The 12993-nt window shown below is 40.8% G+C and overlaps 1 protein-coding gene across 2 annotated transcripts in view; it reads right to left on the minus strand.

Moving 5' to 3' along the window:
- Nucleotides 1–318: 318 nt before the first annotated feature.
- STON1 (stonin 1) overlaps nucleotides 319–12993 on the minus strand; it is a 25172-nt gene continuing 12497 nt past the window's right edge. For both annotated transcript variants that reach the window (XM_015427683.1, XM_015427682.1), the window contains 3 exons: nucleotides 5753–7721; nucleotides 1305–1507; nucleotides 319–1222 (listed from right to left, as the gene is read on the minus strand). In XM_015427683.1, coding sequence (XP_015283169.1) covers nucleotides 1148–1222; nucleotides 1305–1507; nucleotides 5753–7670 — 2196 coding nt within the window. In that variant the 5' untranslated portion in view covers nucleotides 7671–7721 and the 3' untranslated portion in view covers nucleotides 319–1147. The remainder of the gene's footprint in view (nucleotides 1223–1304; nucleotides 1508–5752; nucleotides 7722–12993) is intronic.

Here is a 12993-nt window from a genome sequence, read left to right on the forward strand (position 1 = left end):
GTCTGTGTTCAGAATGTTCTGCTGTATGCCCCTTAAGCAAACTCCAGCTCAGTTGGCAGCACTAGGGAACATCTCACATTCCATGTTTATCTGGGGGTTCCCCTGGATCTTGCAGCTCTCTAACTACTAATTGAGGACAGGGTTGTGTTCCAAATCCAACATATGTACTTCATGGAGATCCAAAATAGCTCAAAGTATCCAGCAACATATTTAAAAGGAACTCCTTCCTGTTCCAAATGAAAACTTTATCTCATCTTTTCAGAGCAGGAGTTCTTGCTACTCAGAGTGTTTTTGTGGGTGGTTTTTTTTGTTTTTTTGTTTTTTGCTGAAGCCCAAGCATACATAGTGAGCTTACAAGCAGCTTCATCTGCAGATAGAAATGAAAGAGGCCAATGAAGGAGCACTTCTGTATAACTGTGCTGGTTCCTAGGCCACCAAGCAATACTGCTGTGCAATTGCTTGTGCTGGTTCTAAGATGGGGGATGTGTGAGAAAAGTGTTTCAGTGACGTGCAAGATGTGTGGATTTCCCAGGAAAGCTATGCAAGCAAGGAATTTGATTCCTGTCAGTTCTTGCCAAATGAACTATGCTGAAGACGACAACGTAGTTTTTGTACTCTAGCATAACATTTTCCATATGTATATTCTTCTTTGGAGGAAAAACATATTTGAACCACCCAAAAACTACAAAATGATCCAACTTATGGACAACTAAGAATTATGAACAGCACTTTTTACCATATTGTTTACTGAGATGGGGAAGAAAAATATATAACATAATGTGAACAAATGACAAATAATTTCAAATCTATAAGTTTACCTTTCTAGAACATATCAAAAGGTTGAAATATTTTGATTCCTTAGCACAATGAGATGTATGGTCCATACACAAGAAATTCATATTGCGCTCTGTGGGTTTCTAGATTGTACATAGATCAATTGACAATACTAACTTTATACAAAACTTCCAATAGTACATACTGTCCACCATCATGAATTGACAGGTGTCTATTAAAATCCATTGTCTTGCTAAATACATTCAGTCTCTATTGCTAGCAACAGTTTTCTTTTTAAAGTATTAGGATCTTCTATACTGACGTAGTTAGCAATCCTAACAGTGCACCTGAGTCATCTTCTCACCAAACCCTTCTACTGTATTTGACAGTTCCCAGCCTTATCAGGATCTTCTCCATCAAGCCTAATCCACTTCTTCTCAATTTCAACCTGTAGAGTAAAAACAAAGGAATACAGTAAGCCATGCTTGTTTGCAAAATCAAAATACACACGAACAGGAAGACAGAGTTACCTGGCAGTTGTAACATGCTTTCTGAACCACATGTTTCTGTGGCTGAATGTCACACTCTATGCCCAGAGATTTCACTTCAGTTCCAGAAGCACATGCATCAGGCATGACAAACTGCACGGTGGCAAACGGATACCAGTCTGAAGGGACTTCCTGATCAGACCCAAGTTCTAGTTTGTATGACAAACTGTGTGGATGATCCGGACCTTGAAAAGAAGACAGGAGGAAGTGTCATAGAGAAGCATTAAAGGGATTGTTCTTAATCTAATAAAAATGCCAACTACTTACTCCCCCATCCCTTGCTTTAAATTGCCCCCTCCAGCCACTGAATATATATGCTTGAATATATACATCTGAATGTAACATGTAATTTGGACCCAAGCGAGTTTTTTGTTTTTACAATTCTCAGATGTGACAATTGAGTATTGCAAAATTTAGCAATTACAATTTTAACACAAAAAATAAGTGGGAAACATTATATCTGAAAAAGGCATTTCCCCTCTTGTCTTGCACAGGAGAGAACATCTTTAAGATGGCACCTGCTTAAGATCATGTGCATCGCCCGAAAATGAAAGCATACTTCGTTTTTAACTCAGATACAGATTTAAATTGATTAAACCTCATGTGATTGACTAATGTTTTAAACCAGGTGACAGCCATGTTTCATGTGCATACTAAATAATCTACGTTTTCAGCCTCATCAACAGTCCTACCATATATCACTCAATGTCTCCATTTTAAAGATTCTCATACTTAGCTCCTCACATTTGCACTATGAGGATAATACAAAAACATGATAAAGGCAGCCAGTATCAACTGAGATAAACTTCAAGAGGTTTAAGCACTAAGAAAAAGCACAATATAAATGACTAAATATTAGACATTAAGTTTAAATTACCATTTCAGCATCCTTAGATTCATTGGATTAGAAATGCCATACTTATAGTCCTGCTAGGCATTGTACCTGGAGCACCCAACAATGCATTAGAACACTGTTGGGATTTTTGTAGTAATGTTAGCTCACTTAGGTCTACCTTTACATGAAAGTTAAGAATCTGTGGCCAAGAAAGTGGAATGAAGCAGCAATACTTGCAGAAATAACAGAAAAATCCAGTAGGAAAGTAATATATTCTAGACACAATTAGGGGTATACATTTGGCTCTATCCAAGCCGGGAAAATAGGCAGAAAATACCTTATTGATATTTACCGGCTATCATTTCAGCCAGATATAGAGAGGGTGTATTCTCAACTATCAAGCATAGCCAATCCTGGATATGTTGACTTATAACGCTTCAGAACAAGTGATCATGTTCATCTAAACTGACACTTAGTTTGACAGCCACAGGAACCAGAATTAACCGGTTCAGACAGGAGCTGGGCAGAGCACTCACAGTAACTCAGCAGGCAGCGGATTGGCTGATTACTGTATATATGTGAATGTAGTCTGTGAATGTAAGTCCTTCTTCTTGTATGCGTGTCTTGCGACGCACTTTGACAGTGAGCTGCATATATTGTAAAATAAAACTGTACATAGTTAACCACAAGACTGTGTCAGCGTGATTTGCTACAGTTAGCAGGGCATAACTGGACTTCAGCTAGAGTGGACTGACTCAACTCAAATGCATAGCGCGACAGGATAATCCCCCCAAAATTGGGATTATCCCAGAAAGCAGGATAGCCACAGTTAAACAGCATTTAAAGAGAGTACATTCCCTTTAAACACCATTTTGGGTGAAGCTGCAGCTTCACGAATGCATTTAAAGGGACTGCGGCACCTTTAAATGGCTTCAGCTCCATTACAGCCTATGTGGACCATTATAGTCAATCATCCCCATAGGCTATAATGGGCAATCTATCTGGGCGTATGTGGGGGTTGTTTTTTGAGGTAGAGGCACCAAATTTTTAGTGTAGCTTCTATCCAAAAAGACTCCCCAAGTTTAAAAAAGATTGGGCTAGGGGGTCCAATTCTATGGTTCCCCAAAGAAGGTGCCCCCATCTTCCATTATTTCCAATGGAGGAAAAAAACAGCAAAAAAGCAGGGATTGATGTCAAACCAGAGAGTCTCTGTAGTAAAAACTGAAGGGGAGAGCATTTTTGTAGAACCAGTGCCACTGGGTCAATGACCGCTCAACAAAACCAAGCAAGGGCTTTTTGTATATGCCTAGCACAGCCAGTGCATGTACAGAATGCCCTGCAGAACCAGTGTTTGTACAGAGTGCCCAGCAGAACCAGTGCCACTGTGGCAATACCAGCTCAACAAATCCAAGCAAGGGGGGGGATTCCAAGCCCAGCATAGCCAGTGCATGTACAGAGTGTCGAGCAGTACCAGTGCAATATTATAGTGCCCGGTAAAAACCAGTGCCTTCCCTTAAATGCTTTCTTTTTTTTCCTCCATTGGAAACAATGGAGTATGGGACACCTTTTTTATGTACTCCGCACGTTCACTGGTTCTGCTGGGCACTCTGTACATGTTCTGGCTGTGTTGGGCTTGCAACACTCACACACGCAGCACGGAACGCATCACTAGATAAAGAAGAAGAATCATCTTCATCCTTCTGTCTGTAGCATTGCTCCCCCCCCCCTTTTTCTTCATGCCTTTACACTTAACATCATTCAGGCTCAGACATAATATAGGGACAGAGGACTGGGTAAGAGAAGCCCTGTTGAGGATGGGGGGGGGGAGAGCCCCTCCTGGTGGTAGTTTATCTGTTCCCCCCCCCCCCCCCCCCACACACACTTGCCTTGGACTGAGAAACCAAAGCTTGGAAGGCTTAGTAATACTGTCGTAGTTGCCAAGCAATCCCCACAACTGGCTGCTGAGATCTCAGGATGTAGTCCCTTAAAATTTCAATGGGCTTTTATAACTTAAAGCTAAATATGTTACTTGTATTATTTACAGGGGGTTAATACCCCTTTTTGTAGATTTCAGATTTTTTTGCAAGCCTGGGCTGCCTTTGGTTTTCTAGAAAAATTACCCCATTAGTCTCTATAATCCCACTGTGTGGTTACTTTTATCTAGGGCCCTGGTTTTTTGTTTTTCTTTTAATCTAGGGCCCAGTTCAGAATTTGATATAACTTTACAATATGCACACATCCAGTAGGCTTCTGTTGTGAAAAATGATTGATCTTTAGGATACTACAATATGACTTCTCAGGAACTTATATTGTGCCAGAATCCGCATGCATGCAATTTCCTGCAGTTAACAGAATAAACCAGGGGAAATTTCTTCCACTGTTATTAGCTACACCATTGATACCTGGTACTTCACAAGACAAAGGTAAAAACAAGTCCTGCTTTAAAAAGGACTTGCTTACTAAACCTGGATAAAGACAGGAGACTAGAGAGAGTGGAAAATATAACCAGGCAATTGAATTCCATACTCAGGCAATACAGTTGAGAAACAGTGTTAAGTACAGAGCTCAGTATCCCAAAAATTTCAGTTTCATGTTTTAAAAGCAGCAAGCCTCAAGGCTGTGTAAATGAGCTTAGAAGTGGGTGAGCAGCATATGCTAAAGTGTCAAAACCCATTTGAGGAGCAGCAGAGTACTTTCCAGAGATGTAATGCAGATCACAAAAAAAGCCTTCCCTTGGCACTGTACTTCTTTTATTGTATAGTATACAAAACCCCAGTGATTAAGGTATGCAACATGAGACCAAGCACAGGCTGCTTTGCACTTGCATCCAGTCACCCTTCCTAAAAAAAGAACACTAGGAGAAAACCTCCTCTTTATTTCAGCTTCCAAGGACATCATCATGACTTCCTGTAAGCTGACTTTAATTCTTTTCCCAATTTTTGTGGACTTTTGAATTCCCAGATGCACCTGACATCTGGAAACAGGATGTCAAATCTATATACAAATCCCAGATGGAAAGAGAACAGAGACTCCAGAACAATTTCTAGATTCTTATTCTCTAAGTCCCTCCCCCACCTTTAGTACTGGAGGAGAATGAAGGCAATCCCTTGATCAACTATTTTCCCGTATTTCCATGATGTTTTGTGCTTCCATGCCAATAAAGGTTTTTTGTGTGTGTGATCAAACACTCTGCCCTAAACCCCAGAATATAAATAGAACAGTCAATAGTCTTCAAACATAGATATGCCTTTCAAGAATACCACATTCTCTCATAAACTGAGATGCACAGAGCAAGCTTAATGGTATTAAGTTCCTTTTAACATGGCATCTATTGAAGTTGGTTTATCAGGCTGGTATATTAAGACATGAACGATTCTACAGCACAGGAGTGTAAGATTTGGAAACAGTATTTTTCCCCCATTCCAACATGCCCAAAATATCTTCAAATCCAGTATCATAAAGTAATGTATTCTGATCATTCCTCTACTTTACCTTCAACTAATATACCTAGGATGTCCACAAAATGAGAATGCAAGCCCTCTTCACAAACAGTACATTCTATCATTTAAAATATTTTAAATAAAATAATATTTACTTGAGTTTTTATCTGGAAGTCTGTCAATCTTCCACACAACAGCTCTATAGGCACTTTCATATTTGGCTGTTCCAATGGAGACCTGTATGACAGAATCAGATTCAATCTCTGTTAGAGAGCCAAGACATGCTCTTCTGTTCATTTTCGCTTTCAGTGACTTTTGCCTTTGGAGGTTCATAGTCCAAAGGCTTTTAATCCACTGTGGAGGAACAGGGAAGTGTACCATAATATTCTCACAGTGGTGTTTCATGGAATGAGAATGCATTGAAGCCAGAGCAGATGAGGACATGTTTATGAAAGCTTGAAGTTCAACATATGCTCCCTGGACCACCACCAAGGCCTTGACAGAAAATGGAAGATCATGTTCATTATACTGTGTCCTGAAACGCATCAGCTCTAATCTACAGCCTTCTGGAGGTACAAATTTAATTATTCTTGACTCTTCAAACTCGTCTTGTTTTACACATCCATGGAAAACACAGTCAAGAATATCAATCCATTTCTTCTCTGTGTCTCTCTCAAAGTAACGGGCATCTCTCTTTCGGAGCTCTAAGTCATTCAGTGTCAAGAAGCACTCTGAGTTTCCATTCACAAAACTCAAGCAATAAATATGGGTTATAACAGCACTTTCAACCAGTTTCCCTTCTGCTCTAGTGATCCTCCCCCAAAAGTTGTCAACTATTTCCAAAATTATTTCCTGTTCTTCATAATATCTCCTTGGCTTTGAAAGGGCAGGAAGCTTCATTAATTCTTCCTCTACAGTTTCCAGGAAATCAGTGAAGTCATTATAATTAGTCGTTCCCAGCTTCAACATCTGTTCTATTTCTGGTTCATGGACCACTTCAGCTTTGGGATGATATTTCTTTTTTTCAATATATGATACATGCTCTATCTTGACTGTATGGATTTTTCCAGAGACACTGCAATTCTCCAACTTGGGATCTGAAAGTCTGCAAAATGGCTGTAGCTGGAATTCTTTGAAAGGTTTCTCAAGTCCTTTCTCATAGTACATTTGAAGAATTCCTCCAGGCAAGACCCTAAGATATATAGGTCCCCACTGCCTTGAGGACATCATATTCTTCTTTTCAGGAATTCTCAACATGAAAGGCCACCCATCTTTTCTTCGATTCCTGAAGAGACTGTGTGGAATGAATAAAGAGGAGCCATCTCCACTATACATACATGGCATAGCTGTCAGCATTCTGTCATCATTTGAAGTATTAGTTTGCAAATGCTCAAGCCTCTTACAAATGTAGTGAAAAGATCCCTGATTGACGCTTTTCTGATCAGATAGCACTTCCTTTTCTTTGGGACAGCAAGTATTCTTTTCAAGGCTTACATCCTTTCTGTGCACATCACAGGTGGATGAAGACACAGCTGGTGGATCTTCTGACCAAAATGGACTAGAAAAAGCACAGTCATTCTGAATATATTGGAAGAACGTTTGTGTTTCTACAGATTCTTCCATCTTATTTGAGACTTCTTGTTGAACTGCTTTTGCACTATCCGTTGACTTAGGGACAGAGGTATTTGAATAGTCCTCAGTCCAAGATATGCCAGCCAGTTTTTGAGAGGATGGCCCGGCTAATGGGACATCAAGATTGGATGACAACTCTGGAATAGAATAAAGAACGTGAACTCCTGATTTGAGAAAGCAAGGACTCACAGGATAGTCTTTGGTAGGTGTGCACAATGGAGAGTTACTAGGAGGTGCAGGAGTAACATAATAGTCCACTACAGGAGAAGAGAGAGGAGTGTTACTAGAGGAAGAAGATTGACTTGAGTCATGTATTTTAGGCAGAATGAGATTAAGCCCATTTGCTCTGCAGGCACTATGATTTCCACCTGCCTTCTGAGGAGACTGGAAAAGGGGGTCATCTTCAAAAGTAACCCAATTTGCAGGGTTTGTGGTAAACATCTTATTGCAGAAAGCTGCAGGAACTCAGCTGAGGCGTCACTTGCAAATCATCTGTTCAAAACAGAGAAAATAAAACAAAGTAAGGAGGGAAATCAAGTTCTTTTTCCATGGTCATATCTATACTATAAATCCGGACATGACTTCAGACAAGAAACTCTGAAAATACTTGCGAAGAGGCTTAAGAACAAGCAGCTGCACAAAACTAGTACTCCTTAAGTTCTATGGACATAAAAATTAAACTGGCTTAAATTTATAGTGTAATCAAGTATTCAGTATTGATGCACCTGAAAGCTTTGCAGCTTCCTCATATTCCAGATGGGTGGGCCCCAGCGCCCCACCCTCACCCTGGCAAAATATCAACATTCAAAAGGAAAAAGTTAGTTCTGAATAGCCAATAAAGGTATGAAACCTTTGAAAGAAAGGTCAGATATTAAACACCAGGGGCGGGGAGGGGAGATACAGGATTTTCTTTCAGCAATGCTCGTGGCAGGCTGAAATTTTCCCTAATAAGGGGCAGGGTAAGTTAAACAGATGGATACATGCATAGGTATTCCCACAACTGAGGCCAACAAAATACCACAGTTATGTGGAACTGCCTTCATATACACAAAAGAATACACACTATAGCTTCTAGAACTCTAGTATTTGTTAATGTGTTTTTAATTTCATTATTTTATAATTTTAACTATATTTTTAATTGCTTAAATGTTTTAATTTTTTTACGGTTGCCACCCTGTGGACCCTGACAGGATGGAAAGGCAGCATAAAAATGTTATAAATAAATAAGTAAATTCTCAGCCTTCTATGAGAGGCATTTTTCTCTTCCCTGCCCTCTTGTCTAGTAAATGAGATCTAGTTTATAAAGTCATAGATCATGTAATCATGCCTAAGCACCATATTTCCTCAAAAGGAGACAACCCTGAATGCAAGACAGCCCTCTTAAAAATGTTATACACCAAAAAAGTACTACATGCTACAGTAATGTCCAGCATGTGAATGTAAGATAATACTTTTTTTTTGCAAGAATAAATGGGCCAGCTCAGATGATTGCCCAGGCTACAGATATAAAATTTCCAGAAATTTTGAAGTGGGGGGGGGGGTTCCTGTATTTTTTCCAGAAACAACAGAAATAATAGGGAAAACTGAAGTACATGCCATACTTGCTGCCCTATCAAACCTAAACTAATTGTATTGCTTTAACAGAAAATGCATAATTAACAAAATTATTAGAATATAAAATTGCAATATTGACATACTTATGGAATTTAAAAATCATACATGCCTTAGTTTTCTACATGCGAAACTGCAAATATACCTAGTACTTAAGAGAAAATCACAAACTGATGCACCCTATGCTATGTTAGGCCATATACTTTAGTTTTTGCTATCTGAAAAGTTAAGAAAATAAAACAGAAAACACAAGCTTTGCATTAAATAAAATATATTATTTGTTCAGAAAAAGGTCACACAAAGGGTCAATAATAATATTTGCACAGCTAGATGTAGTTACAGCTGGAGGCTGTCTTTTTCCTACTATAGCTACTGGTTAGAGAGAACTCAGCTCTCAATGAAACTGTCAAAGTTTTCTTCTGAGGATTTGGTGCAACCTCCTTCTGATCTTCTTTTCCTTCCAGCAAGTTAGGGCAATAAGCTACCTGATACCCAGTCTATGGGTATATGCATCATATATGCATAGTGGTTTGAGGGAGAGGTGAAAAGGTCAACCACAAGAGAAGAGTCAGGTCAAAAAGGTCACAGAAGCAATGAAAGCCCTGCATGCCTCATGAAGATCAAAACACTACTTAGGTGTCTTTGGTGAGGTACTTTCTCAAAAGCCTTTGGAAAGTCCAAGTATATAATCTCTATTGGGTCACCTTTGTCTACATGTTTGTTCACTTTCTCAAAGATCTCCAAAAGGTTGGTGAGGCAGGACTTCCCTTTGCAGAAGCCATGCTGGTTTTCCATCAGCAGGCTTTGTTCTTCTATGTGCCTAGTAATTATATCTTTGATTACAGTTTCTACTAATTTGCCTGGGACAGATGTTAAGCTGATGGGCCTGTAATTTCCTGGTTCCCCTCTGGATACCTTTTAAAAAATTGATGTTACATTTGCTACTCTCCAGTGTTCATGCTCAGGCGTTTCTGCCTGTCAGAGGGGCTGGTGCGCTGGCCCCTCTGTCAGGCAGAAGCCCCGGAGATTCTCCCCCCCCCCTTTTCCTTCGCCCCACTTGGAGGCGAAGGGAAGAGAGAAGGGGAAAGGAATAGAATTCAGGTGCTTCTGCCTGTCAGAGGGGCTGGTGCGCTTGGAGGTGAAGGGAAGGGAAATGTCAGGGGATGAGGCATATGCAAATAAGTTATGCTAATGAGTTATGCGAATGAGCTCCTGCCCCTCTTTTTCTACGAAATGACCCCTGGCCATCAGGACCTGGAGACTTAATGGTTTTTAATTTCCCCAGTAGGTCTAGAACTTCATCTCTGGTCACCTCAATTTGGTTCAGTTCTTCAGGCTCCCTTCCTGAAAATAGTGGCTGTGGCATGGATAAACGTCCCACACTTTCCACAGTGAACAGAAGCAAAAAAGTCATTAAGCTTCTCTGCCACCTCACCATCTTCCTTTAACAATCCCTTTAGCCCTATGCCATTCAAAGGCCCCACTGCTTCTCTGGCTGGTTTTCTGCTCCAGATATGCTTTAAAAAAATGTTTGTTTGTCTTGATACTTTAAGCAACGCGCTCCTCAAAATCTCTTTAAGCGTTCTTAATGTCTGGTTGTTTCTGTTGCTCCTTAAGCTCAAACTGGTAATTCTGTAGCTTTCTTCCAAATGTATGATTACATAGCATGTTAGTACAGCATAAGTGCATATCTAGATTGGGAACTGCATGCAAAAACTTTAAAGAGTCCATGGATATGCTTTGACTTCGAATAATTGGGCTTACAGTGTTGTATTGGGAAGAGCCTTTAAAACTACCTGTGCATCCCCTGCCTCTGATTGAATGACATATATTCAAGATATTAAATTTTCTGTAAAAGCAGCTTTTTTGCTATTATTTGTTTTCTAATATTTTTTAGCAAATGATGCCAAATAGCTCTTTGGACTACAAGAGCTAGAGACCACAGCTGTGCTTCCCTCAGAATAGCTCAGTTTACTTTGGAACTTTATTGTGAAGCAAGGTGCCTTTGTAATGCAGGAACAGCTGTTGAAAGGAAACAGAAGGGCTTTTCTTTTGTGCAACGTAAAGTTGTTCATTAAATTGTAGCCTCAAAGTGTGAAAACTGTTCCATCTATAGCACTAAGAAAATATATGTACATGCACAGAATTCTGATGCGCATCATGTGAGCTACGTTACAAACATTCTGCACAGAAGGACTACAGGAAATAACTTTTATAAAACAAAACTCAGAATTGTAACTTTTCATGTATTAAAAGGTAAATGCGTTGTGACCTGACCGGGATAGCCCAGGCTAGACTAATCTCATCAGATCTGGGAAGCTAAACAGGGTTGGTGCTGGTTAGTATTTTGATGGAAGACCTCCGAGGAATATCAGGGGGGTGACGTGGAGGCAGGCAATTGGGGGAAACCATGGCTGAACGTCTCTTCCCTTGAAAACCCCAAGAGTTGCCATAAATCAGCTGTGACTTGACGGCATTTTTCACCACCGATCCTTTCTCCTTATAATCTCCTTTGTTTCTGAGTAACAAAGCTGAACTATAAATGAAAATAAAATAGTTTTGTTCAAATGAGCTCTGTTTTTATGACGTAATAGAGCACCTAAATATTTTGGAATAGGCTTTTCCTAATATTTTTGCTAGAGATAAATTATTACCATATGTCAGCTGTAGGTGTCAGGGAGTTTATATCTGCTGTTTTATAGTATGCACAAGAGAGAAGGAGATAGGGTTACCAGCCCCCGGTCGGGGTGCGGGTTCCCCTGATTTTGGTGGCTCCAACCCGTCAGCAGCCAGCTGGCTGGCAGGGGAAGCCCCAACTTCAAACAGCCCCCTCCCACATCAACATCGTAACCATAAGAGTTTTTGGGCAAAACGCTAAAGCATCAACACATGATATGCCTGGCACAATGACATCACTTCCAGGATTAGATAGATTCACAGAGGTCTATCAGTGGTTACTAGCCATGGTGACTGAGGTGAACCTCCACATTCAGAGGCAGACAACCTCTGAACCCCAAAGCCAGGAGCCAGCATTAGGAGAAGGTCTCAACCTCTATGCCCTGTTGTTGGCCCTCCAGAAGAACTAGTTGGCCACTATGTGAGACAGGATGCTAGACTAAAAGGACCACTGGTCTGATCCAGCAGGGCTCTTCTTATGTTCAGACATTCACTCAATACCAATTATTTTAACCTGGGGACAAGGATGCAGGAAAGAATCAATGCAACTTGCCTGTCAGTTCTAACATAAGTCTACTCAAATACATGTTCTTGTGAAAAGTATCAACATCACTCACTGAATATTTATACACTAGCAGTAAAGCCCGTTGTGAAAGCAATACAACGAGATCTAGAAAGATGTGATTTGTAACGAATGCATAGGCTGGAAGGAGGTGTAAAGTACCTCCTGGAGATTTGGGGGGTGGATTCTGTAGAGGGCAGCATTGGGCGGGGGGGGGCGGAAGGACTCAGCAGGTATAATGTCATAGGGTCTACCCTCCAAAGCAGCCATGTTCTCCAGGGGAACTGATCTCTGTCATCTGGAGATCAATTGTAACAGCGGGAGATCTCCAGGTCCCATCTGGAGATTGGCAACCCTAGGGGAAAGTCAGCTGCACAGCAGGGGGTTGAAGAGAATGGTTTGATGGCTGCTGGGCCAAGATTGGCAACAATAGTTCCCCAGGAGCAAATGGCTGCTTTGGAGGGTGGAGTCTATGGCACTGTACCTGTCTGAGGTCCACCTCTCCAGGCTCCACTCCTCAAATCTCCAGGAATTTCCATACCTTAAGCTGGCAACTTTATCTCCTCCCCTCTCAGCAGCCTCTTTCTAGGCAAAATTCTGTCTTTCTCATTAGCGGGGGAGCAAAGCAGCTTACTTCAGTCTCTTCAGCTTTGTAATCTGTACAGCAACGCTGTAAGGTAGGTTAGGCAGAAAGTCTGTGGCTGGTCCGAAATCCCCCAGGCAGCTTCCATAGGGATGCTCCTGCTGAGCAGGAGAAAGCAGCCAGGTCTAGTGATGCCGTGCCAGTCGGGAAGAATGAAGTCACCCTGAGAGTGCTTGCAGGCCTAGGGTTGCCATTGCCAACAAAGACAAATTGATGCAAAGGAGGATGGAAAAGTCTCCGTATCTCTATTTTGCCTTAAATTGGTTTTGATG

The sequence above is a fragment of the Gekko japonicus genome, unplaced genomic scaffold (genome assembly GCF_001447785.1).
Source record: "Gekko japonicus isolate JY-2015 unplaced genomic scaffold, Gekko_japonicus_V1.1 scaffold174, whole genome shotgun sequence".
Taxonomy (NCBI): Eukaryota; Metazoa; Chordata; class Lepidosauria; order Squamata; family Gekkonidae; genus Gekko; species Gekko japonicus.